Consider the following 25752-nt stretch of genomic DNA (forward strand, 5'->3'; position numbering starts at 1 on the left):
TTTTCATTAAACTTTATTTTGGGTGTGGATTATTTTCAGCAGGAATTGGCTGTCTTTATTTTATCCCTCCCTCTCTAGTGACTCTTGTGTGGAAAGATCCACATCTTGGGTATTCATTATCCCATACGTCACTAGCTCATGGACTCTTGTTAATTACATGAAAGAAAACATAATTTATGTAAGAACTTACCTGATAAATTCATTTCTTTCATATTAACAAGAGTCCATGAGGCCCACCCTTTTTTGTGGTGGTTATGATTTTTTTGTATAAAGCACAATTATTCCAATTCCTTATTTTATATGCTTCGCACTTTTTTCTTATCACCCCACTTCTTGGCTATTCGTTAAACTGATTTGTGGGTGTGGTGAGGGGTGTATTTATAGGCATTTTAAGGTTTGGGAAACTTTGCCCCTCCTGGTAGGAATGTATATCCCATACGTCACTAGCTCATGGACTCTTGTTAATATGAAAGAAATGAATTTATCAGGTAAGTTCTTACATAAATTATGTTTTTTTCTTTTATGATTCAGATAGAACATACAATTTTAAACAACTTTCCAATGTACTTCTATTATCAAATTCTCTTCGTTTTCTTGTTATCCTTTGCTGAAAAGCAAGCTCAGGAGTGTGTACATGTTTTCAGCACAATATGGCAGCAGTTTTGCAATAATGTTATTCATTAGCAAGAGCACTAGATGGCAGCACTATTTCCTGTCATGTAGTGCTTCAGGCATGTGCACGCTACCTACCTAGGTATCTCTTCAATAAAGAATAACATGAGAACGAAGCAAACTTAATAATAGAATAAATAATTTAGTAAGTCATGAACATGATCAAAACATTTTATTTTCTACAGGCCGTGACTCCTCTTCAGCGCTCACTAGAGATTCGAGAGACAGCCTTAGACCCTGACCACCCAAGTGTGGCGCAGTCACTGCACCAGTTGGCAGGGGTTTACATGCAATCCAAGAAGTTTGGCAATGCAGAGCAGCTGTACAAACAAGCACTGGAAATCAGTGAAAATGCTTATGGCGGAGAGCACCTAAGGGTGGCCCGAGAACTTGATGCTTTGGCAATCCTGTATCAGAAGCAAAACAAGTGAGGCTGGAAGATTGTGTCTTAACTCCCTTTCTTTCATGTAATTAGCAAGAGTCCATGAGCTAGTGACGTATGGGATATACATTCCTACCAGGAGGGGCAAAGTTTCCCAAACCTCAAAATGCCTATAAATACACCCCTCACCACACCCACAATTCAGTTTTACAAACTTTGCCTCCGATGGAGGTGGTGAAGTAAGTTTGTGCTAGATTCTACGTTGATATGCGCTCCGCAGCAAGTTGGAGCCCGGTTTTCCTCTCAGCGTGCAGTGAATGTCAGAGGGATGTGAGGAGAGTATTGCCTATTTGAATGCAGTGATCTCCTTCTACGGGGTCTATTTCATAGGTTCTCTGTTATCGGTCGTAGAGATTCATCTCTTACCTCCCTTTTCAGATCGACGATATACTCTTATGAATACCATTACCTCTGCTGATTCTCGTTTCAGTACTGGTTTGGCTTTCTACAAACCTGTAGATGAGTGTCCTGGGGTAAGTAAATCTTATTTTCTGTGACACTCTAAGCTATGGTTGGGCACTTTGTTTATAAAGTTCTAAATATATGTATTCAAACATTTATTTGCCTTGACTCAGAATGTTCAACTTTCCTTATTTTTCAGACAGTCAGTTTCATATTTGGGATAATGCATTTGATTTATTCATTTTTTCTTACCTTCAAAAATTTGACTCTTTTTCCCTGTGGGCTGTTAGGCTCGCGGGGGCTGAAAATGCTTCATTTTATTGCGTCATTCTTGGCGCTGACTTTTTTGGCGCAAAAATTATTTTTCCGTTTCCGGCGTCATACGTGTCGCCGGAAGTTGCGTCATTTTTTTGACGTTATTTTGCGCCAAAAATGTCGGCGTTCCGGATGTGGCGTCATTTTGGCGCCAAAAGCATTTAGGCGCCAAATAATGTGGGCGTCTTATTTGGCGCTAAAAAAATATGGGCGTCGCTCTTGTCTCCACATTATTTAAGTCTCATTTTTCATTGCTTCTGGTTGCTAGAAGCTTGTTCTTTGGCATTTTTTCCCATTCCTGAAACTGTCATTTAAGGAATTTGATCAATTTTGCTTTATATATGTTGTTTTTTCTCTTACATATTGCAAGATGTCTCACGTTGCATCTGAGTCAGAAGATACTACAGGAAAATCGCTGTCTAGTGCTGGATCTACCAAAGCTAAGTGTATATGCTGTAAACTTTTGGTAGCTATTCCTCCAGCTGTTGTTTGTATTGATTGTCATGACAAACTTGTTAAAGCAGATAATATTTCCTTTAGTAAAGTACCATTGCCTGTTGCAGTTCCTTCAACATCTAAGGTGCAGAATGTTCCTGATAACATAAGAGATTTTGTTTCTGAATCCATAAAGAAGGCTATGTCTGTTATTTCTCCTTCTAGTAAACGTAAAAAATCTTTTAAAACTTCTCTCCCTACAGATGAATTTTTAAATGAACATCATCATTCTGATTCTGATGACTCTTCTGGTTCAGAGGATTCTGTCTCAGAGGTTGATGCTGATAAGTCTTCATATTTATTTAAAATGGAATTTATTCGTTCTTTACTTAAAGAAGTACTAATTGCTTTAGAAATAGAGGATTCTGGTCCTCTTGATACTAATTCTAAACGTTTGGATAAGGTATTTAAAGCTCCTGTGGTTATTCCAGAAGTTTTTCCTGTTCCTAATGCTATTTCTGCAGTAATTTCCAAAGAATGGGATAAATTGGGTAATTCATTTACTCCTTCTAAACGTTTTAAGCAATTATATCCTGTGCCGTCTGACAGATTAGAATTTTGGGACAAAATCCCTAAAGTTGATGGGGCTATTTCTACCCTTGCTAAACGTACTACTATTCCTACGTCAGATGGTACTTCGTTTAAGGATCCTTTAGATAGGAAAATTGAATCCTTTCTAAGAAAAGCTTATCTGTGTTCAGGTAATCTTCTTAGACCTGCTATATCTTTGGCTGATGTTGCTGCAGCTTCAACTTTTTGGTTGGAAACTTTAGCGCAACAAGTAACACATCATGATTCTCATGATGTTATTATTCTTCTTCAGCATGCTAATAATTTTATCTGTGATGCCATTTTTGATATTATCAGAGTTGATGTCAGGTTTATGTCTCTAGCTATTTTAGCTAGAAGAGCTTTATGGCTTAAAACTTGGAATGCTGATATGGCTTCTAAATCAACTCTACTTTCCATTTCTTTCCAGGGTAACAAATTATTTGGTTCTCAGTTGGATTCTATTATTTCAACTGTTACTGGTGGGAAAGGAACTTTTTTACCACAGGATAAAAAATCTAAGGGTAAAAACAGGGCTAATAATCGTTTTCGTTCCTTTCGTTTCAACAAAGAACAAAAGCCCGATCCTTCATCCTCAGGAGCAGTTTCAGTTTGGAAACCATCTCCAGTCTGGAATAAATCCAAGCCAGCTAAAAAGGCAAAGCCTGCTTCTAAGTCCACATGAAGGTGCGGCCCTCATTCCAGCTCAGCTGGTAGGGGGCAGGTTACGTTTTTTCAAGGAAATTTGGATCAATTCTGTTCACAATCTTTGGATTCAGAACATTGTTTCAGAAGGGTACAGAATTGGTTTCAAGATGAGACCTCCTGCAAAGAGATTTTTTCTTTCCCGTGTCCCAGTAAATCCAGTAAAAGCTCAAGCATTTCTGAATTGTGTTTCAGATCTAGAGTTGACTGGAGTAATTATGCCAGTTCCAGTTCCGGAACAGGGGATGGGGTTTTATTCAAATCTCTTCATTGTACCAAAGAAGGAGAATTCCTTCAGACCAGTTCTGGATCTAAAAATATTGAATCGTTATGTAAGGATACCAACGTTCAAGATGGTAACTGTAAGGACTATCTTGCCTTTTGTTCAGCAAGGGAATTATATGTCCACAATAGATTTACAGGATGCATATCTGCATATTCCGATTCATCCAGATCATTATCAGTTCCTGAGATTCTCTTTTCTGGACAAGCATTACCAGTTTGTGGCTCTGCCGTTTGGCCTAGCTACAGCTCCAAGAATTTTTACAAAGGTTCTCTGTGCCCTTCTGTCTGTATTCAGAGAACAGGGTATTGTGGTATTTCCTTATTTGGACGATATCTTGGTACTTGCTCAGTCTTTACATTTAGCAGAATCTCATACGAATCGACTTGTGTTGTTTCTTCAAGATCATGGTTGGAGGATCAATTTACCAAAAAGTTCATTGATTCCTCAGACAAGGGTAACCTTTCTGGGTTTCCAGATGGATTCAGTGTCCATGACTCTGTCTTTAACAGACAAGAGACGTCTAAAATTGATTGCAGCTTGTCGAAACCTTCAGTCACAATCATTCCCTTCGGTAGCCTTATGCATGGAAATTCTAGGTCTTATGACTGCTGCATCGGACGCGATCCCCTTTGCTCGTTTTCACATGCGACCTCTTCAGCTCTGTATGCTGAATCAATAGTGCAAGGATTACACAAAGATATCTCAATTAATATCTTTAAAACCGATTGTTCGACACTCTCTAACATGGTGGACAGATCACCATCGTTTAATTCAGGGGGCTTCTTTTGTGCTTCCGACCTGGACTGTAATTTCAACAGATGCAAGTCTCACAGGTTGGGGAGCTGTGTGGGGATCTCTGACGGCACAAGGAGTTTGGGAATCTCAGGAGGTGAGATTACCGATCAATATTTTGGAACTCCGTGCAATTTTCAGAGCTCTTCAGTTTTGGCCTCTTCTGAAGAGAGAATCGTTCATTTGTTTTCAGACAGACAATGTCACAACTGTGGCATACATCAATCATCAAGGAGGGACTCACAGTCCTCTGGCTATGAAAGAAGTATCTCGAATTTTGGTTTGGGCGGAATCCAGCTCCTGTCTAATCTCTGCGGTTCATATCCCAGGTATAGACAATTGGGAAGCGGATTATCTCAGTCGCCAAACGTTGCATCCGGGCGAATGGTCTCTTCACCCAGAGGTATTTCTTCAGATTGTTCAAATGTGGGAACTTCCAGAAATAGATCTGATGGCGTCCCATCTAAACAAGAAACTTCCCAGGTATCTGTCCAGATCCCGGGATCCTCAGGCGGAGGCAGTGGATGCATTATCACTTCCTTGGAAGTATCATCCTACCTATATCTTTCCGCCTCTAGTTCTTCTTCCAAGAGTAATCTCCAAGATTCTGAAGGAATGCTCGTTTGTTCTGCTGGTAGCTCCGGCATGGCCTCACAGGTTTTGGTATGCGGATCTCGTCCGGATGGCCTCTTGCCAACCGTGGACTCTTCCGTTAAGACCAGACCTTCTGTCACAAGGTCCTTTTTTCCATCAGGATCTGAAATCCTTAAATTTAAAGGTATGGAGATTGAACGCTTGATTCTTGGTCAAAGAGGTTTCTCTGACTCTGTGATTAATACTATGTTACAGGCTCGTAAATCTGTATCTAGAGAGATATATTATAGAGTCTGGAAGACTTATATTTCTTGGTGTCTTTCTCATCATTTTTCTTGGCATTCTTTTAGAATACCAAGAATTTTACAGTTTCTTCAGGATGGTTTAGATAAGGGTTTGTCCGCAAGTTCCTTGAAAGGACAAATCTCTGCTCTTTCTGTTCTTTTTCACAGAAAGATTGCTATTCTTCCTGATATTCATTGTTTTGTACAAGCTTTGGTTCGTATAAAACCTGTCATTAAGTCAATTTCTCCTCCTTGGAGTTTGAATTTGGTTCTGGGAGCTCTTCAAGCTCCTCCGTTTGAACCTATGCATTCATTGGACATTAAATTACTTTCTTGGAAAGTTTTGTTCCTTTTGGCCATCTCTTCTGCCAGAAGAGTTTCTGAATTATCTGCTCTTTCTTGTGAGTCTCCTTTTCTGATTTTTCATCAGGATAAGGCGGTGTTGCGAACTTCTTTTGAATTTTTACCTAAAGTTGTGAATTCCAACAACATTAGTAGAGAAATTGTGGTTCCTTCATTATGTCCTAATCCTAAGAATTCTAAGGAGAAATCGTTGCATTCTTTGGATGTTGTTAGAGCTTTGAAATATTATGTTGAAGCTACTAAATCTTTCCGAAAGACTTCTAGTCTATTTGTTATCTTTTCCGGTTCTAGAAAAGGCCAGAAAGCTTCTGCCATTTCTTTGGCATCTTGGTTGAAATCTTTAATTCATCTTGTCTATGTTGAGTCGGGTAAAACTCAGCCTCAGAGAATTACAGCTCATTCTACTAGGTCAGTTTCTACTTCCTGGGCGTTTAGGAATGAAGCTTCGGTTGATCAGATTTGCAAAGCAGCAACTTGGTCCTCTTTGCATACTTTTACTAAATTCTACCATTTTGATGTATTTTCTTCTTCTGAAGCAGTTTTTGGTAGAAAAGTACTTCAGGCAGCGGTTTCAGTTTGAATCTTCTGCTTATGTTTTTCATTAAACTTTATTTTGGGTGTGGATTATTTTCAGCAGGAATTGGCTGTCTTTATTTTGTCCCTCCCTCTCTAGTGACTCTTGTGTGGAAAGATCCACATCTTGGGTAGTCATTATCCCATACGTCACTAGCTCATGGACTCTTGCTAATTACATGAAAGAAAACATAATTTATGTAAGAACTTACCTGATAAATTCATTTCTTTCATATTAGCAAGAGTCCATGAGGCCCGCCCTTTTTTTGTGGTGGTTATGATTTTGTATAAAGCACAATTATTCCAATTCCTTATTTTATATGCTTTCGCACTTTTTTTATCACCCCACTTCTTGGCTATTCGTTAAACTGAATTGTGGGTGTGGTGAGGGGTGTATTTATAGGCATTTTGAGGTTTGGGAAACTTTGCCCCTCCTGGTAGGAATGTATATCCCATACGTCACTAGCTCATGGACTCTTGCTAATATGAAAGAAATGAATTTATCAGGTAAGTTCTTACATAAATTATGTTTTTGAACAAATAGTGGGAATTCACAATGTTTTTTTAAAGGGTCACTAAAATATTTTTTTTTTATTGAAATATTAACGTGAGATATCATAAGTACGTTTACGCTGTACACATAATAATTAATATAATACCAACGAGAAAAGGGAACAAAATCAACTTACAAGAGAGAAAGGGTGATACTCATACGTTGCTTATACATAAACATTTATAATTCTAAACAGAAACTTATTCATTCGATATAGTAACATAAAAAAATGTTTTATATGTTAATATTTTATTTAACTTAAATAATAATCTTCACTTAAAGGGACAGTCTACAATATAATTTTCTTTAACAAGATACGACGAGTCCACGGATTTCATCCTTACTTATGGGATATTGCCTCCTGGTCAGCAGGAGGAGGCAAAGAGCACCACAGCAGAGCTGTATATATAGCTCCTCCCTTCCCTCCCACTCCAGTCATTTTCTTTGCCTGTGTTAGTGATAGGAAGAGGTAAAGTGAGGTGTCAGAAAGTTAAAGATTTTGAATACATGTCGAACCCTTCAGTCCAATCCTCGGCCGTCAGTGGCTCAGTGCATGGAAGCAATTGGATTGATGGTGGCAGCAATGGACATCATTCCGTTTGCTCGCTTTCATCTCAGACCTCTACAACTGAGCATACTCAGACAATGGAATGGAGATTATGCAAATTTGTCTCCTCAAATAGATCTCGGTCAGGAGACAAGGGACTCTTTTCTTTGGTGGTTGTCGTCAGATCATCTGTCTCAAGGGACGTGCTTCCGCAGACCTTCATGGGTGATAGTGACAACGGAGGCCAGCCTGCTAGGATGGGGTGCAGTTTGGAACTCCCTGAAGGCTCAGGGTGTGTGGACTCGGTCGGAGTCTCTACTTCCAATCAATATTCTGGAGTTTAGAGCAATATTCAATGCGCTTCAGACTTGGCCTCAGTTGGCTTCGGCCAAGTTCATCAGATTCCAGTCGGACAACATCAGGGAGGAACAAGGAGTTCTTTGGCGATGACAGAAGTATCCAAGATAATTCAGTGGACGGAAACTCACTCTTGTTAACTGTCAGCAATCTACATCCCAGGAGTGGACAACTGGGTGGCGGATTTCTTAAGCAGACAGACGTTTCATCGGGGGAATGGGAAGTCCATCCGGAGGTCTTTGCCAGCCTGATTCTCAGGTGGGGCAGGCCGGAGCTGGATCTTATGGCGTCTCATCAGAATGCCAAGCTCCCAAGATACGGATCCAGGTCCAGGGATCCTCAAGCCGAACTGATAGATGCCTTGGCAGTGCCTTGGTCGTTCAACCTATCTTATGTGTTTCCTCCGTTTGCTCTCCTTCCTCGGGTGATTGCTCGAGTCAAACAGGAGAGGGCCTCAGTGATTCTCATTGCTCCTGCATGGCCTCACAGGACTTGGTATGCCGATCTGGTGGACATGTCATCTCTGTCACCGTGGAAGCTTCCATTGAGGCAGGACCTTCTCATTCAGGGACCCTTCCATCATCCGAATCTAATTTCTTTGCAGCTGACTGCTTGGAGATTGAACGCTTGATTTTATCTAAGCTAGGGTTCTCTGATTCGGTCATTGATACCTTGATTCAGGCACGCAAGCCTGTTACTAGAAAAATTTACCATAAGATATGGCGTAAATATCTTTATTGGTGCGAATCCAAGGGCTGCTCATGGAGTAAGGTTAGGATTCCTAGGATTTTATCTTTTCTCCAGGAAGGATTGGAGAAAGGGTTGTCAGCAAGTTCCTTAAAGGGACAGATTTCTGCTTTGTCTATCTTGCTACACAAGCGTCTGGCAGATGTTCCAGATGTTCAATCTTTTTGTCAGGCTCTGACTAGAATTAAGCCTGTGTTTCGACCAATTGCTCCTCCTTGGAGTTTGAATTTAGTTCTTAATGTTCTTCAAGGGGTTCCGTTTGAACCTATGCATTAGATATTAAGTTATTATCTTGGAAAGTTTTATTTTTGGTTGCTATTTCTTCTGCTCGCAGAGTTTCTGAGCTTTCGGCATTACAATGTGATTCTCCTTATCTTATTTTCCATTCAGATAAGGTAGTGTTACGTACCAAACCTGGTTTTCTTCCTAAGATTGTTTCTAACAAAAATATTAATCAGGAAATTGTTGTTCCTTCCTTGTGTCCTAACCCTTCTTCTAAGAAGGAGCGTCTGTTACATAATTTGGACATAGTCCGTGCCTTGAAGTTCTACTTGCAGGCGACTAAGTATTTTCTTCAATCATCTTCCCTGTTTGTTGTGTTTTCCGGGAAGCGTAGGGGTCAGAAAGCTACGGCTACCTCTCTTTCTTTTTGGCTGAAGAGTATCATCCATGTTGCATATGAGACTGCTGGACAGCAGCCTCCACACTAGGGCTGTGGCTTCCTCATGGGCATTTAAAAATTATGCTTCTGTTGAACAGATTTGCAAGGCTGCAACTTGGTCGTCTCTTCACACTTTTTCCAAATTTTACAAATTTGATACTTCTGCTTCGTCTGAGGCTGTTTTTGGGAGAAAGGTTCTTCAAACAGTGGTGCTTTCTGTTTAGGTTCCTGTCTTGTCCCTCCCTTTCATCCGTGTCCTATAGCTTTGGTATTGTATCCCATAATTAAGGATGAAATCCGTGGTTTCGTCGTATTTTGTAAAAGAAAAGGAAATTTATGCTTACCTGATAAATTTATTTCTTTTACAATACAACGAGTCCACTGCCCACCCTGTCATTTTCTAAGACAGGTCTTTATTTTTTGTTAAACTTCAGTCACCTTGCACCTTGGCTTTTCCTTTCTCTTCCTAACTTCGGTCGAATAACTGGAGTGGGAGGGAAGGGAGGAGCTATATATACAGCTCTGCTGTGGTGCTCTTTGCCTCCTCCTGCTGACCAGGAGGCGATATCCCATAAGTAAGGATGAAATCCGTGGACTCATCGTATTGTAAAAGAAATAAATTTATTAGGTAAGCATAAATAAATCCCTTTATTATCCGTTCCCCAGTTTTGCATAACCAACACGGTTATATTAATATACTTTTTACCTCTGTGATTACCTTGTATATAAGCATCTTCTGACAGCCCCCTGATCACATGACTTTTTATTTTTTATCTATTGACTCATTTAGTACTGTGTTGTGCTAACTCTTAAATGACTCCTTGGGCGTGAACATGTTATCTATATGGCCCACATAAATTAGCAGTCTCTTGTTGTGAAAAGCAAATAAAAAAGCATGTGATAAGAGGCTGTCTATAGTGGCTTAGAAACCAGCAGAAATTTAGAGGTTTAAATGTTGTAAAAGAAAATTTATGCTTACCTGATCATTTTTTTTTTTTATGTCACGATGAGTCCACGGATCATCTCAGTTACTAATGGGATATTCACCTCCTGGTCAGCAGGAGGAGGCAAAGAGCACCACAGCAGAGCTGTTAAATAGCTCCTCCCCTCCCTCCCACTCCAGTCATTCGACCGAAGTTAGGAAGAGAACGGAAAAGCCAAGGTGCAGAGGTGTCTGAAGTTTATACTAACCCATAACCAGTCTAAAAGAACAGGGTGGGCCGTGGACTCATCGTGTCAAAAAAAGAAATAAATTTATCAGGTAAGCATAAATTTTCTTTTCTTTTTTAAGACACGATGAGTCCATGGATTCAATACCCAAGCTAGAGTACACAGATGATACGGGAGGGACAAGACAGGATACCTAAACGGAAAGGCACCACTGCACGAAGAACCTTTCTCCCAAAAACAGCCTCAGCCGAGGCAAAAGTGTCAAATATGTAAAAAGTGTGAAGAGAGGACCAAGTTGCAGCCTTGCAAATCTGTTCCACATAAGCTTCATTTTTTAATGCCCATGAGGAAGCAACAGCCCTAGTGGAATGAGCCGTAACCCTTTCAGGAGGCTGCTGTCCAGCAGTCTCATATCCAAAATGTATAATGTTCTTAAAGGGACTGTAAACATTGGTTAAATAAAAACTTTGATTATTTAATTATAATATAATATTACATTTATTATTGTTATGCAGAGAAAAAGCGCAGTGGAAGCGTTAAAAACAGTTATAATATTTATTGCCAAACTACCCTTTTCTGGCCGCCTATCTAAAAAAACTTTTTTTATATATTGATCGTCATAGCCCCTTCATCCAACAGCCGTTCGAACGTTCGTCTTCTCCTTTATTCACAGCGCGCGTTCCCTCTTGACGTGCGCATGCGCACTGCAATCCTGACTTCTTCCTTATACAGAATCGCAATGCTTTGTCGTGCATTGCGATTCTGTGTGTCTGATAGAGCGGTGAGTCACTCCTACAGACGAACGAGCAACAGTACTAAATTTTTTATTTTTAATCAAATCTTTTTTCTAACGTTCATAATATGATGAAATATATTGCACCGTTAAACATATTTGCCATAATTTTTACAAATAAATATACACATAGATCATAATTTATAATGCATCAATTTTCAATAGATTTGTCCATAGGATATATAGTTATTTACTGATATTGTGCATTATTTATTGTGCATTACATGATTGTATTGTGCTTACATTACATTGTGAAGTAGACTGGCGGAATTGCGCATGCGCAGAGTAACACAGAATACGCGCTCCAGGTATAGAGATGGGAGGAGGAAGTGTGTAGTGTGACGTAACTGCCCTGCAGCACTGACTTTGATAGATTTTACTCAGGCTGCATGGGCGGACAGAGAAGGAAAAAAACGGCAAAGAGAAAAATTGTGTTTTATTCGCTTCCGTAGCGCTTACACTCTGCACACTATAATGTTTCTATTCAAGTTATAGTTAAAAATGTAAATAGTGGTTAATAAGTATGAATGTTTACAGTCCCTTTAAGCCAGAAAGAAGGAGAAGTAGCCGTAGCTTTCTGACCCTTAAGTTTACCCGAGAACACCACAAACAAAGAAGAAGACTGACGAAAGTCCTTAGTCGCCTTTAGGTAAAACTTTAAAGCACGGACCACGTCCAAATTGTGCAAAAGTCTTTCCTTCTTAGAAGAAGGATTAGGACACAAAGAAGGCACAACAATCTCCTGATTAATGTTCCGATCAGAAACAACTTTAGGAAGAAAACCTAATTTTGTACGCAAAACAACCTTATCTGCATGAAAAATAAGATAAGGAGACTCACACTGCAATAAAGAGAGTTCGGAAACTCTGCGAGTAGAAGAAATAACCACCAGAAATTAAACCTTCCAAGATAACAACCTAATATCTAAGGAATGCATAGGCTCAAACGGAACTCCTTGAAGAACATTGAGAACTAAATTAAGACTCCAAGGAGGAGTAACTGGTCTGAACACAGGCCTGATTCTGACCAAAGCCTGACAAAAAGACTGAACATCTGGAACATCCGCCAGACATTTGTGTAACAGGATAGACAATGCTGAGATTTGACCCTTTAAAGAACTCGTTGATAAACCCTTCTCCAGTCCTTCCTGGAGAAAAGACAAAATCCTAGGAATCCTAACTCTACTCCATGAGTAGCCCTTGGATTCACACCAATAAAGATATTTATGCTAAATCTTATGATAAATTCTTCTAGTTACAGGCTTACGAGCCTGAATCATGGTCTCTATGACCGAATCAGAAAACCCTCGTTTGGATAATATAAAGCGTTCAATCTACAAGCAGTCAGCTTCAGAGAATCCAAATTTGGGTGACGGAAGGGCCCCTGAATCAGAAGGTCCTTCCGCAACGGAAGTCTCCAAGGAGGTAGAGACGACATCTCCACCAGGTCTGCATACCAAATCCTGCGAGGCCAGGCCGGTGCTATGAGCATCACTGAGGCCTTCTCCTGTTTGATCCGGGCAATTAGTTGAGGAAGAAGAGCAAACGGAGGAAACAGGTATGCTAGATTAAAGGTCCAAGGAGTCGCCAGGGCATCTATCAGCTCCGCCCGAGGATCCCTGGATCTCGACCCGTATCTCGGGAGCTTGGCATTCTGCCTGGATGCCATGAGATCTAACTCCGGCTGACCCCACTTGAGTATTAAACTGGAAAACACTTCCGGATGGAGTTCCCACTCCCCCGGATGAAAAGTCTGTCTGCTTAGAAAATCCGCCTCCCAGTTGTCCGCCCCTGGGATGTGGATTGCCAACAGACAACAAGAATGGGTCTCCGCCCACTGAATTATTTTGGCAACCTCTGTCATCGTCAAGGAACTCCTTGTTCCTCCCTGATGATTGATGTAGGCCACTGACGTTATATTGTCCGACTGGAACCTGACAAACTGTGCCGAGGCTAACTGGGGCCAGGCCAGGAGAGCATTGTAGATTGCTCTCAGCTCCAGAATGTTTATGGGCAAAAAGGACTCTGTCTGAGATCATAGTCTCTGAGCCTTCAGGGAACCCCAGACTGCTTCCCACCCTAGAAGACTGGCATCTGTTGTCACAATCACCCAGGATGGTCTGCGAAAGCACGTTCCCTGGGAGAGAGACGGTCCAGAGACAACCACCAATGAAGTGAATCCCTTGTCTCCTGCTCCAACAGAAGCCGAGGGGACAAGTCTGAATTGGGAGCCTCAAACTGCTCCCCACCCCTGAAGCCTGGCATCTGTTGTCACAATCTCCCAGGATGGTCTGCGAAAACATGTTCCCTGGGAGAGATGATCTAGAGACAACCACCAAAGAAGAGACTCCCTTGTCTCCTATGCCAATAGAAGTCAAGGGGACAAGTCCAAATAAGCTCCGTTCCATTGTTTCAGCATGTCTAACTGCAGAGCCCTGAGATGAAAGCGAGCAAACAAGACAATGTCCATTGCCGCCACCATCAGTCCGATTTAACTCCATGCACTGAGCCACTGAAGGACGAGGAGAAGACTGAAGGGCTAGACAAGTATCGATAATCTTTGATTTCTTGACTTCTGTCAGATAAATCTTCATAGACAGAGAGTCTATTATGGTTCCTAGAAAAGTCACTCTTGTGTATGGGACTAAGGAACTCTTTTCTAAATTCACCTTCCAGCCGTGTGATCTTAGGAAGGACAACACCAAGTCCGTGTGAGATTTTGCTAGCTGAAAGGATGGCACCTGAACTAGAATATCGTCCAGATAAGGTGCCAATGCAATGCCCCTTGGACGAAGCACTGCCAGCAGAGATCCCAGAACCTTTGTGAAGATTCTGGGGACTGTGGCAAGCCCGAAAGGAAGAGCCACAAACTTGTAATGTTTGTCTAGAAAGGCAAACCTTAAGAATTTGTGATGATCCCTGTGAATGGGAACATGCAGATACGCGTCCTTTAAGTCCACTGTTGTCATAAATTGACCCTCTTGGATCAATGGAAAAATGGAACAAATAGTCTCCATTTTGAAGGACGGTACACTGAGAAACTTGTTTAGACTCTTGAGGTCTAGAATTGGCCTGAAAGTTCCTTCTTTTTTGGGAACCACAAACAGATTGGAATAAAATCCCAGACCCTGTTCTTGAATTGGGACGGGAACAATCAGTCACAGAGCTGAGAGGTCTTCTACACAATGTAAGAACGCCTCTCTCTTTGTCTGGGCTGCAGATAATCTTGAAATTAGAAACCTGCCTCTGGGAAGACAAACTTTGTATCCCTGAGCAACTATTTCTATAGCCCAGGGATCCTGAGCGTCCCGAATCCAGGCTTGAACGAAGAAGTAAAGTCTGCCCCCTACCAGATCCGGTCCCGGATCGGGGGCATGACCTTCATGCTGTCTTGGAATCACTGACCGGCTTCTTGGACTGCTTTCCCTTGTTCCAAGACTGGCTGGGTCTCAAAGTAGGTCTAGCCTGTTCCTGCTTAGAGGAAGAAGAGGAAAAGAGTGTCCCTTGTAATTTCGAAAGGAACGAAAATTGCTCTGTCGTCCCTTTTGTCTATTTCTTTTATCTTGAGGGAGAAGATGATCCTTACCTCCCGTGATATCAGAAATAATCTCCTTCAGCTCCGGACCAAACAAGATCTTCCCCTTGTAAGGAATAGCTAAGAGCTTTGACTCATCCGCAGACCAAGGCTTTAACCATAAGGCCCTGCAGGCTAGGATAGAGAAACTGGAAATTTTAGCTCCCAATTTAATAACTTGAAGGGAAGCATCCGAAATAAAGGCATTAGCTAGCTTAAGAGCTTTTATCCTGTCTTGGATCTCATCCAAAGAAGTTTATGTCCTGAGGGCCTCAGACAGTGCATCAAACCAATATGCCGCTGCACTAGTGACGGTGGAGATGCACACAGCCGGTTGCCACTGCAGACCCTGGTGCACATAAATCTTCTTGAGTAACCCCTCTAACTTCTTATTCATCGGATCCTTAAAGGCACAGCTATCCTCTATGGGAATAGTAGTTCTCTTAGCCAAGGTGGAAACAGCTCCTTCTACCTTAGGAACAGTTTGCCAAACCTCTCTAACTGAATCAGCTATTGGAAACATCTTCTTGAAAATAGGAGAGGGAGAGAAAGGAATGCCCGGTTTCTCCCACTCCTTAGCAATAATTTCAGAGGCTCTCTTAGGGACTGGAAAGACATCCGTAAAGGAAGGAACCTCAAAATATCTGTCTAGTTTACTAGACGTTGGAGGGACAACCACCACTGTGGAGTCACTATCATCTAAGGTAATTAAAACCTCCCTAAGTAAAAGACGAAGGTGGTCTAATTTAAACCTAAAAGACACCACCTCCGAATCAGTCAAAGGTAAGATATCCTCTGAATCTGAGACTTCTCCTTCAGACGCTAGTGCGTTAACCTCCTCTTCAGGTCGTTGAGAAGAAACCTCCGAATTAGCCACAACTGCATCAGAGACTTCGCTGACTGCAGGAATGGCCGTTTGCCCTGCAACATTGGAAAGGCAGACAAAGCATCAGAAATAGTGGAAGACATGAGAGAGGCTATGTCCTGTAATGAAATCCCAGAAGGGACTACAGCTGAAGCGCAGGGCACTGCTGGTGGGGGCATTAATTGGGACGCTTGGGGAGAAAGCTGCGGCATAAGTTGACTCTCATCAGAAGACTCTTGGACAATATCAGCCTTAGAGGAGATTGCCACAGACCCCCCTTATGTTCCTGAGTGCTAAATAAAAATTCTGAGACTCCTTGTACCCCAGAAAGGTAGAACTTACCTTAACTACTGCCTGGCAGTAAGGCAGCTCTCAGGCTTGAGAGGTCCTCTCCCTCACATCGGCCTGAGGATGAAAAAAATTCGGAGTCAGTGAGAACCTCAGACTGAAGGATATAGGGCAGCATAATATGGGAGGCGCAGTGAGAATTATGTCCCACAAGTTCCCATTAGTCTAAAGCCACCAAAAGCTCTACTGTAGAGACTGATATGGACTACGGCTACACCCTAGGACAAAGCAGCACTCTCTGGTACTACTTTAAAAATAATAAACTCTTGATTGAAGAATCTAATCTAACACCTCACTTTACCTCTTCCTATCACTAACATAGGCAAAGAGAATGACTAGGGTGGGAGGGAGGGGAGGAGCTATTTAACAGCTCTGCTGTGGTGCTCTTTGCCTCCTCCTGCTGACCAGGAGGTGAATATCCCATTAGTAATTGAGATGATCCGTGGACTCATTGTGTCTTAAAAAAGAAAGTATATTAATATATCAGTGTTGGTTGTGTTAAGCTGGGGAATGGGGGAATGGGTAGTAAAGGTGTTATTTATCTTTTTAAACAATTACAATTTTAGTGTAGACTGTCCCTTTAAGGAAATTCACTAATTAAAAGCCAAATCCATTCGCTATTCCTTAATGGGGAGAGAAGAAAAAAAAAAGTACTTTTCTCTCTCTCTCCTCCTCCCCCTCCATCCACTCTCCCTCCCTCAACTTCTCCCCTCTTTCTGTCTATAGTTCACTTCCTCTAGTAACCTTATTCTTTTAATTTTCCCAATTAGGGAATACTCAATTTTGTTTCTTTCAATCACACTCTGATCTATCCTTTTACAAGTAATAGACAGGAAGCAATGCCTCTCAAGTTCTTCAGCTTTGTCTGCCACTCAAGTCTGCCTCCATCTTCACCAGTTCCTGTGTAATTTTTATGCATATTCACTATAAACAAATCCTATTCTTTGGGGAATCTGCACCATTGAATAATATAGAAACTGAGAACGATGGAGATTGGCTGGAAATACTAGTGAAGCCAAAGCAGCTGGAGAGACATCTTAGTCAATGCTGCCATCTGACTAATGGATTAGCAATATAGGGAAATAGGTTACTGGTGACATTTTAAACATTATAATTTGCTAACAATGTGGTAGAATTGAGCCAAAAGGTCCATCAAGTTTGCCCATATTTCCTTCTGAGGTGTAAGTTTAATTCATTCTTAGGAAAGTCTTATGCATATGCCAGGTATCCCTGAATTCCATCCTATTTTATTCTAATGGAAGTCTATTCCATGATACATTTCCCCTTTTTATAAAGTAAATAAGTTGTCTTGTATATTACTCCCAAACCTCCTACCTTCGACCTTCAGATCATAACCACTTCTGGTGGTTTTGCTCATGTTATGGCATATACTCCCAGCCTTAGTTTTAATCAATGTCTTAATATCTTATGGGATTATATCAGAACCCCTCTCTTCTTTCTCTCTATTATGCTATATATATTAAGGTTTTTAGATATTTCCTTTTATGTTTTAGAACTACATAGTTGCAGAACTCTCACTATCCATAACTGGTCGTGATTCATCACATTTGTACCACTCCAAATTTCAGTTTCTGAACTACTGCACAGCTCCCAAGTAATAGTAACTGCTATTACTTACTATGGTAACTGTTACAACATAATAGAGACAGCATACATTGTTGCTACTATGTGCAGCAAACACAGTGCTTTGTTAGTCCTAAAAGCAGTTGTACAATTTTTGTAGCTATCTTACAAATTCTTTTAGGTAAAAAAACTATGCTGAAGATCTTTATCAACATTAAAGGGAAAACCCACAGTGTTTCCTTCATAGTTCATATAGAGCATACAGTTTTAAACAACTTTCCAATTTACTTCTATTATTTAATTATTATTTGAGCATACCTAGGTAGGCTCAGGAGCTGGGATCTAGCTGCTGATTGGTGGCTGCACATATATGCCTCTTATTATTGTTGTGATTGGCTTACTAATATGTTCAGCTAGCTCCCAGTAGTGCATTGCTGCTAATTCAAAAAAGGATACCAAGAGAATGAAGCACAATTGATAATAGAAGTAAACTGGAAAGCTGTTTAAAAATGCATGCTCTATCTAAATTGTGAAAGAAAAAAATTGTTTCATGTCCCTTAAATTTAACCCCCCTTCGTTACTGTCTATCCCTAACTTCGACTCATCTGACACATGCCACTGCTAACCCTAACAGTTGCTACCCACCAACACCCTCCCCCACCCGCAAATAATTCTAACCACTTTGTACTGATTTTCCCACAAAAAATTAACAGGGATATGAAACTTAAAAAACTAAATGCTCTAATTTTAGAGCTTTTTCATATTGCACTATTGCTTGTATATAACTGTTACCATGAGAACAAAGTAAGTTTGAAAATGGAAGTAAATCTAAAAGTGTCTTAAAATTACATGCTCAAGTTTAATTTTTATTTTCCTACCCCTTTTAAGTTTGACAGTCTGTATATTTAGAATCCTAATTGCAGGTGTGTGTGTTTGCTTGTGGGATGTCATCTAATGGGGCTACCAATGGGAAGATTGTTTGTAGGAAGGGTGGTTATGGTTAAAGTGAAATGAGTAATCAGAACAGTGCAGTTAGCGTTAAACTGCTGTTGAATGGGATCCAGGTATGCTGTTTGGTTTAAAGTGAGCTAGACTGTGTGGTTAGGGCTAAAGTCCGATGGGAGGGACTCAAACAGTGCAGCTCACTTTAATTGTGAGGGTCAGAACTGCATGGTAAGGGTTTAAGTGTGTTGGGGGCTGCGAATATGGTTGGTGGCCTGTAACACTGGTACTTTATTTAAAATTAAATTTATATTGTAACATCTCCCCCCCCCCCCCCAAAAAAAAACCCCCAAAAAAACGTAAAGTATGTAAATATATGAATTGATTGGTTGTTTATTTTTTTGGAAATCTATATTATTTTTTTGGAAATATATATTATTTTTTTGGAAATATATATTATTTTTTTCTGTAGGTATGAGCAAGCAGAACAGTTGAGGAAACGGTCATTAAAAATTCGTCAGAAAGCAGCAAAACGTAAAGGCAGCATGGTAAAATTAATTCAGAATGTTATTAATAGCTCTAATTTATCATTGTGAAAACTTTTTATTCTATTTGGACTCTAGTAGCATTATGTACAGGTATATAGTAATATGTACAGTAATCATTAATCATTTTTTGTACAAACTTGATGCTTAGCTCATATCTAATTTTGATTATTTTTTTGTCATTTTTAGTATGGATTTGCTCTATTGCGCCGTCGAGCTCTGCAGCTGGAAGAACTCACAATGGGTAAAGACACAGCTGACAATGCTAGAACACTGAATGAACTTGGAGTTCTTTACTATTTGCAGAATAACTTGGAGTAAGTGTCTGTAACTGTACCATATAATGCTTGACAGAAGCTCCTAATCAAATGAATGACAATAAATATAGCCAATAGTCCCTAGAACAAATATACGGCTAGATTACGAGTTTTGCGTTATGAGGGGTGCGGTGTTAACTTGCACGTTATTGTCACCGCTCACTTACCTACAGCGCTGGTATTACAGGTTTTTCTAAACCCGGCATTAAAAGACAAGAAGTGAGCGTAGAGCAAAATTGTGCTCCATACCGCACTCCAATACCAGCGCTGCTTAAGTCAGCGGTGAGCTGGTTATACGTGCTCTTGCATGATTTCCCCATAGACATCAATGGGGAGAGCCGGCTGAGAAAAAGTCTAAAACCTGCCAAAAAGCAGCGTAAAGCTCCGTAACACAGCCCCATTGATTCCTAAGGGTAAACACATTTTATGTTTACACCTAACACCCTAACATGAACCCCGAGTCTAAACACCCCTAATCTTACACTTATTAACCCCTAATCTGCTGCCCCCGACATTGCCGACGCCTACATTATACTTATTAACCGCTAATCTGCCTCTCCGGACATCCCCACCACCTACATTATACTTATTAAACCCTAATCTGCTGCCCCCAACATCCCCACCACCTACATTATATTTTATTAACCCCTAATCTCCCGCCCCCAATGTCACCGCAACCTACCTACACTTATTAACCCCCAATCTGGCACCCCCAACGTCGCAGCCACTATATTAAATTTATTAACCCCTAAATCTAAGTCTAACCCTAACACCCCCTAACGTTAATATAATTAAATTAAATCTAAATAAAACTTACTATCATTACCTAAATAATTCCTATTTAAAACTAAATACGTACCTGTAAAATAAACCCTAAGCTAGCTACAATATAACTAATACAAAAATTAAAAATCAGTGCGCCAGTGGTTAAATTGAAATGGTGTACAAAACGTGATATACCAAAAATGACATATAATATAGTATAAACTTAAAATTATAAGTTAAATGTGCTGTGTACTGCATAAAATCAAACCGGTATTAGTGACGTTATGCACTCATCCCAGAGTGTACTGTGGACATAATACTGACAATATGCATATAATGCAAAACTAAAGATACTTAATATCAGGAGTGTCCATTAAAAGTTCAAATCTTTGCTGTGTGTATCCAGCTAATGGGAAGGCAAGCTGCTTCTTCAACCGAATCCTGTTGGTGACCCAAGACGAAATTCTATAGATAAAGTGAGACAGAAGAAGGCGCCAACATAGTGCACAAATCAGTAGGATCAGACACGCTAATTTGCTAGTTGAAATATACTCACAAGATGTCAGACACTTGAGAAGTGTCACAATGGTAAGTGAGTATATTTCAACTAGCAAATTAGCGTGTCTGATCCTACTGATTTGTGCACTATGTTGGCGCCTTCTTCTGTCTCACTTTATCAATATAACTAATAGTTACATTGTAGCTAGCTTAGGGTTTATTTTTATTTTACAGGTACGTATTTAGTTTTAAATAGGAATTATTTAGGTAATGATAGTAAGTTTTATTTAGATTTATTTTAATTATATTTACGTTAGGGGGTGTTAGGGTTAAACTTAGATTAGGGGTTAATAAATTTAATATAGTGGCTGCGACGTTGGGGGTGCCAGATTGGGGGTTAATAAGTGTAGGTAGGTTGCGGTGACATTGGGGGCGGGAGATTAGGGGTTAATAAAATATAATGTCGGTGCCGGCGATGTTGGGGGCAGCAGATTAGGGTTTAATAATATTTAAATAATGTTTGCGAGGCGGGAGTGCGGCAGTTTAGGGGTTAATATGTTTATTCTAGTGGCAGCAATGTCCGGAGCGGCATATTAGGGGTTAATAATATTTAACTAATGTTTGCGAGGCGGGAGTGTGGCGGTTTAGGGGTTAATATGTTTATTCTAGTGGCAGCAATGTCCGGAGCGGCAGATTAGGGGTTAATAATATTATTTTAGTGTTTGTGATGCGGGAGGGCCTCGGTTTAGGGGTTAATAGGTAGTTTATTGGTGTTAGTGTACTTTTTAGCACTTTAGTTATGAGTTTTATGCTACAGCGTTGTAGTGTAAAACACATAACTACTGACTTTAAAATGCGTTACGAATCTTGACAGTATAGGGTGTACCGCTCACTTTTTGGCCTCCCAGGACAAGCTCGTAATACCGGCGCTATGGAAGTCCCATAGAAAAAAAGACTATATGCAATTTGCGTAAGTTGATTTGCGGTAAGGCCAAAAAATTGTGCTTTGCCCCTAAATCTGCAAGACTCGTAATACCATCAGTAGTAAAAAAGCAGCGTTATGAGGCTTAACACTGCTTTTTTACTCATAACGCAAGACTCGTAATCTAGCCGAAAGTGATTTAAACAGATGGGAGTGGAAAGAAGCAAAATAACGCTACCTGCAAAGAGTTGCTTTAGTAGCTTTTGAAACCAAAAAATGCACAGCTGCCACTTGCTTTTTCTACTGCTGAAAATGAGATACCTTAAATTAAAGCCATATCAACTCCAGATTGATCCTCAGCTAATCTAGAGCTGATATGGTCTTGTAATGGTGAAAGCATTTTCAGACACTGAAAAGGTCGCTTCTTGAATGCTGTGTTTTTTTGTTTTTTATTAAACTTTATTTAGGAATTGTTATTATACATAGACAAAGCTTGTGTGTCAAGTACACCACCATTTTTGGGAGGCTAACGAACTATTTTTGTCTTGTGTAACCTCTGATAGTCTATAAAGAAAAGACAAACAGAAAATTATTTATTGTATATTGCAGTTCTAGTACATGGAGATTGAAATGAACTTATAACAAAACTTAAATTACTCACTGTTGACCATGAAAGCACTAAACATGGTAGATAATAAGTGCTATTGCTTTTTAGTATCTATACTGACATCTATTTAAATCATTTTAAATTACAGTGTGATTAAGTTACATCTGGGTAGAGATCCTGAAATTCTGTTTAATTTGCAGCCTTCAGGGGTCAGTTCATAGAAAGATACATTAAGATATTTAGCACAATGTTTGCATAAAATTGCAAAGCTTTTATACATGACTTAGACATTATGATACATAAACAATGTAATTATATAACTTAACCACTTCCGTTTGTGCAGAACGGCAGAATTGTTTTTTAAACGTTCTTTGGAAATGAGGGAGAGAGTCCAGGGACCAGACCATCCAGATTGTGCCCAGTCCTTAAACAATCTGGCAGCATTGCATAATGAGAAGAAGCAGTATGATAAGGCTGAGGAGCTGTATGAGAGAGCGCTGGATATACGTAGAAGAGCACTGTCACCTGACCATCCCTCCCTGGCTTACACTGTCAAACATCTTGCAGTGCTCTACAAGAGAAAAGTATGTTTGTTCATATTACTATATTTTCAAATGAATGTAGGTGATAAACCTTTGCTTAGTTTCAACCAATTTTAATAAAAACTAATATACGTACTAAGGTGTGAGAAAACTCTAGTACCTATACTGTTTAGAGAACCTAGAATCTAACATTTGTTAAATTCATAGAACAACCAACCTAGACACTTTCTGTCACTGAGCTGACGTTCTCAGGTTTGCCTATATTCCATATGTTTTAACTTGTATTACTGGTTCCTTATTGTGGGAAGTCATTTTTTAAATTGAACCTTGACAAATATGACAATTATTTATATTATATAAGGGCTCGACAAACCCAGGAGCCAGGGAGCCACTGACTCCTAGAATTTTACCACTGGCTTCTAACGTTTTGGGTTAGACTCCATATATCTATATAGAAATACCACGGTCTGGTTCCTAAAAGTTTGCCTGGCTCCCTAATATTCTTACTGGCTCCTAAATTTTAAACAGATTTGCCGACCCCTGCTTTATTTCAGTTCATAAACATTCACTTGCAAAGTGGTAATTAGCTGTTTTTTCAAATTAAAACACATTCTAATCCATTTGAAAACTCTACAATAACCCAATAAGCACAACCTTTTTAAAAGCATTTGTGGCACTATAACACCCCAGATACCTTGCATGGGACAATTTAACACTATGTCATTTAACTAAAGCTTCCAGACACTGTCTCCTTTGTGGCAGTGATGACACAGAAGTAGGAAATTATTCATACATGGGCTGAACTTTTATCAATGCAGCTTCTTCATTATTATTTCACTCTTCCTTCTTAGATTAAAATAAATTACTCCCAGATAGTCAGGTAAAGCTTTACTCTCTTTTGTGGTGTTCAGGTAGTATCACTTAAGACACCACTTTCGCAGCTGCACCCGAACAGGTCTTTTGGTGCTGCTTCTCACCCTACAGTTCTCTCAGATCAAACTCCTTTTGGATCTAACCAGCTACTAATTTTACCTCCTTCACAACCTCTTTTCTCTCCAAAAGACCGGACCCCAGAGCTATAAACCAGTGAAAGCCTGCAGACATGACCTTTAAGTTCTACTTCCCTTACTCTGGGGGGTGGCTGATCTGTTGATTCTCAATGGTTGAAATTAGTCAAGGAGTTACTCCAGCAGTGGTCCTCCAGCTCTATTGACATTTTGGATAAGCCTAGTTTCTTAACTAATTTCTTCTACTGGCATTCTTCTGCATGAGCTTCCATGTGAGCAATTAATGCTCATAGAGTCCCCATTAGCAGACATTTTATCTGAAAATAAATTTGTTATTTTTTATTATTTGAGGGAAACTTATTTGGATCAAAGTTGGAAATTCTTATAAAAAATCACTAGAAAGCTTGTAGTCTATCTTCTTTAGAACAAAGATCAGCTGTGTCTTTGACAAATGAGTCACAGTCATAAAATTGGACCAATGCATGCCACCATCAACCTCAAAAATGCTCATCTCCATATCTCCACCTACTTCACTCATTACAGAATTCTCCCTTTTGCTTTAGATCACCAACATTTCCAGTTTGTGTTCCTTTCTATTTATTTGGCCAAGGGTATTCACTATTGTCTTACAGCCTTCATCTCATGTTCTCTTTTATCACTTTGTCCTAATATCTCTAATATTTAGGAGGCTCTCTGACACATTTGAAATGTGGTCAGAGTTTTAAAATATTACCTAAAACTATGGCACCATTTTGCAAGATTGACACTCCTAGGAATTGTGTCTTGGTGCTTCTGAATTCACTTTCTCCTTAGGTTTCCAACAGCTTACCCACTATTGTGACACATCCATACAGCTGACAACAGAAGATGGGGAAAAGTTTGTCCCTCTTTTCTGCATAATTTATGTAAATCTTATTCCATATATCACTGCTCATTTAAATTATGCTTATATAAAAAAAATATTTATTTATTTTTCTGAAAAGTCCATGTGAGCTAATTTTTCTCACACTTGGAGTTGATCAAGCACTAGTAATAGGTAGAAAAAGTTACTGGAGCTAACATTAAAGCTTTTGTGTTCAGCTATTAGCTTAGAATGTTCTGAATAGGAACTAGTTTTGGTTCTTTATTCCTACACACTGAGTTTCTCTTTTTCTTTTGTTTTTCTTTCCCTTCCTCCTCTTATGGAGCTTGGTTTATGTTTGTATCTTGAGATCCTCTGCAATTGCTTTATCTCTTAGCCTTTCACATGCAACTAAGGATTGCACCTGATTATGTACCAATAAGCAAAGGCGATTAGACACTTTAAATATTATTTTGTTATATATACTGTGTCCTAAATGTTTCAGCATTTATTGCTTTCTCATTTACTGTAACTGTGTCTTAAATTTCAATATAAATATTTAATATGAAATAAATATATATATACACACACATACATACATACACACACATACATATTTTTTTTTTTTCTTGTGATTAATATAATTTTTAAAATTGTTTACTGGCCCCATGATTACAATTATAGAAAAACAAACAAACAAAAAAAAACTTAAAATGAAAAATTCTTTAGAAAAAAAATATCCATATGTAAAACATTGTTTAAAACTTTTTTTTTTTTATTCTATAAGGACTCACTTTTTTTTCTTCACTTAGGGCAAGTTTGATAAGGCTGTTCATCTTTATGAACTGGCTGTGGAAATCCGTCAGAAGTCATTTGGCCCAAAACACCCAAGTGTTGCTACTGCGTTGGTGAATCTTGCTGTTTTATACTGTCAGATGGTAGGATTATTTGAATATTGATATTCTTTTTTACAAATAATCACATTTTACGTATATTTCGAATATGTAGTGGAATTGATACTATTACAATGCTTCAATATAAACTAGATCAATGTCTTGCAATAATTCATAATGTGTTATTGCGTTATACAAGGGTA

General features: G+C 39.5%; 1 protein-coding gene across 1 annotated transcript in view; it reads left to right on the forward strand.

Moving 5' to 3' along the window:
- The window catches only part of NPHP3 (nephrocystin 3), a 184240-nt gene that overhangs the window by 153124 nt on the left and 5364 nt on the right, over positions 1–25752 (forward strand). Inside the window, exons 22-26 of the mRNA XM_053690853.1 lie at positions 858–1099; positions 19085–19160; positions 19347–19474; positions 22610–22850; positions 25469–25594. Of these exons, the coding sequence (XP_053546828.1) occupies positions 858–1099; positions 19085–19160; positions 19347–19474; positions 22610–22850; positions 25469–25594 (813 nt within the window). The remainder of the gene's footprint in view (positions 1–857; positions 1100–19084; positions 19161–19346; positions 19475–22609; positions 22851–25468; positions 25595–25752) is intronic.

The sequence above is a fragment of the Bombina bombina genome, chromosome 8 (assembly GCF_027579735.1).
Source record: "Bombina bombina isolate aBomBom1 chromosome 8, aBomBom1.pri, whole genome shotgun sequence".
Lineage (NCBI taxonomy): Eukaryota > Metazoa > Chordata > Amphibia > Anura > Bombinatoridae > Bombina > Bombina bombina.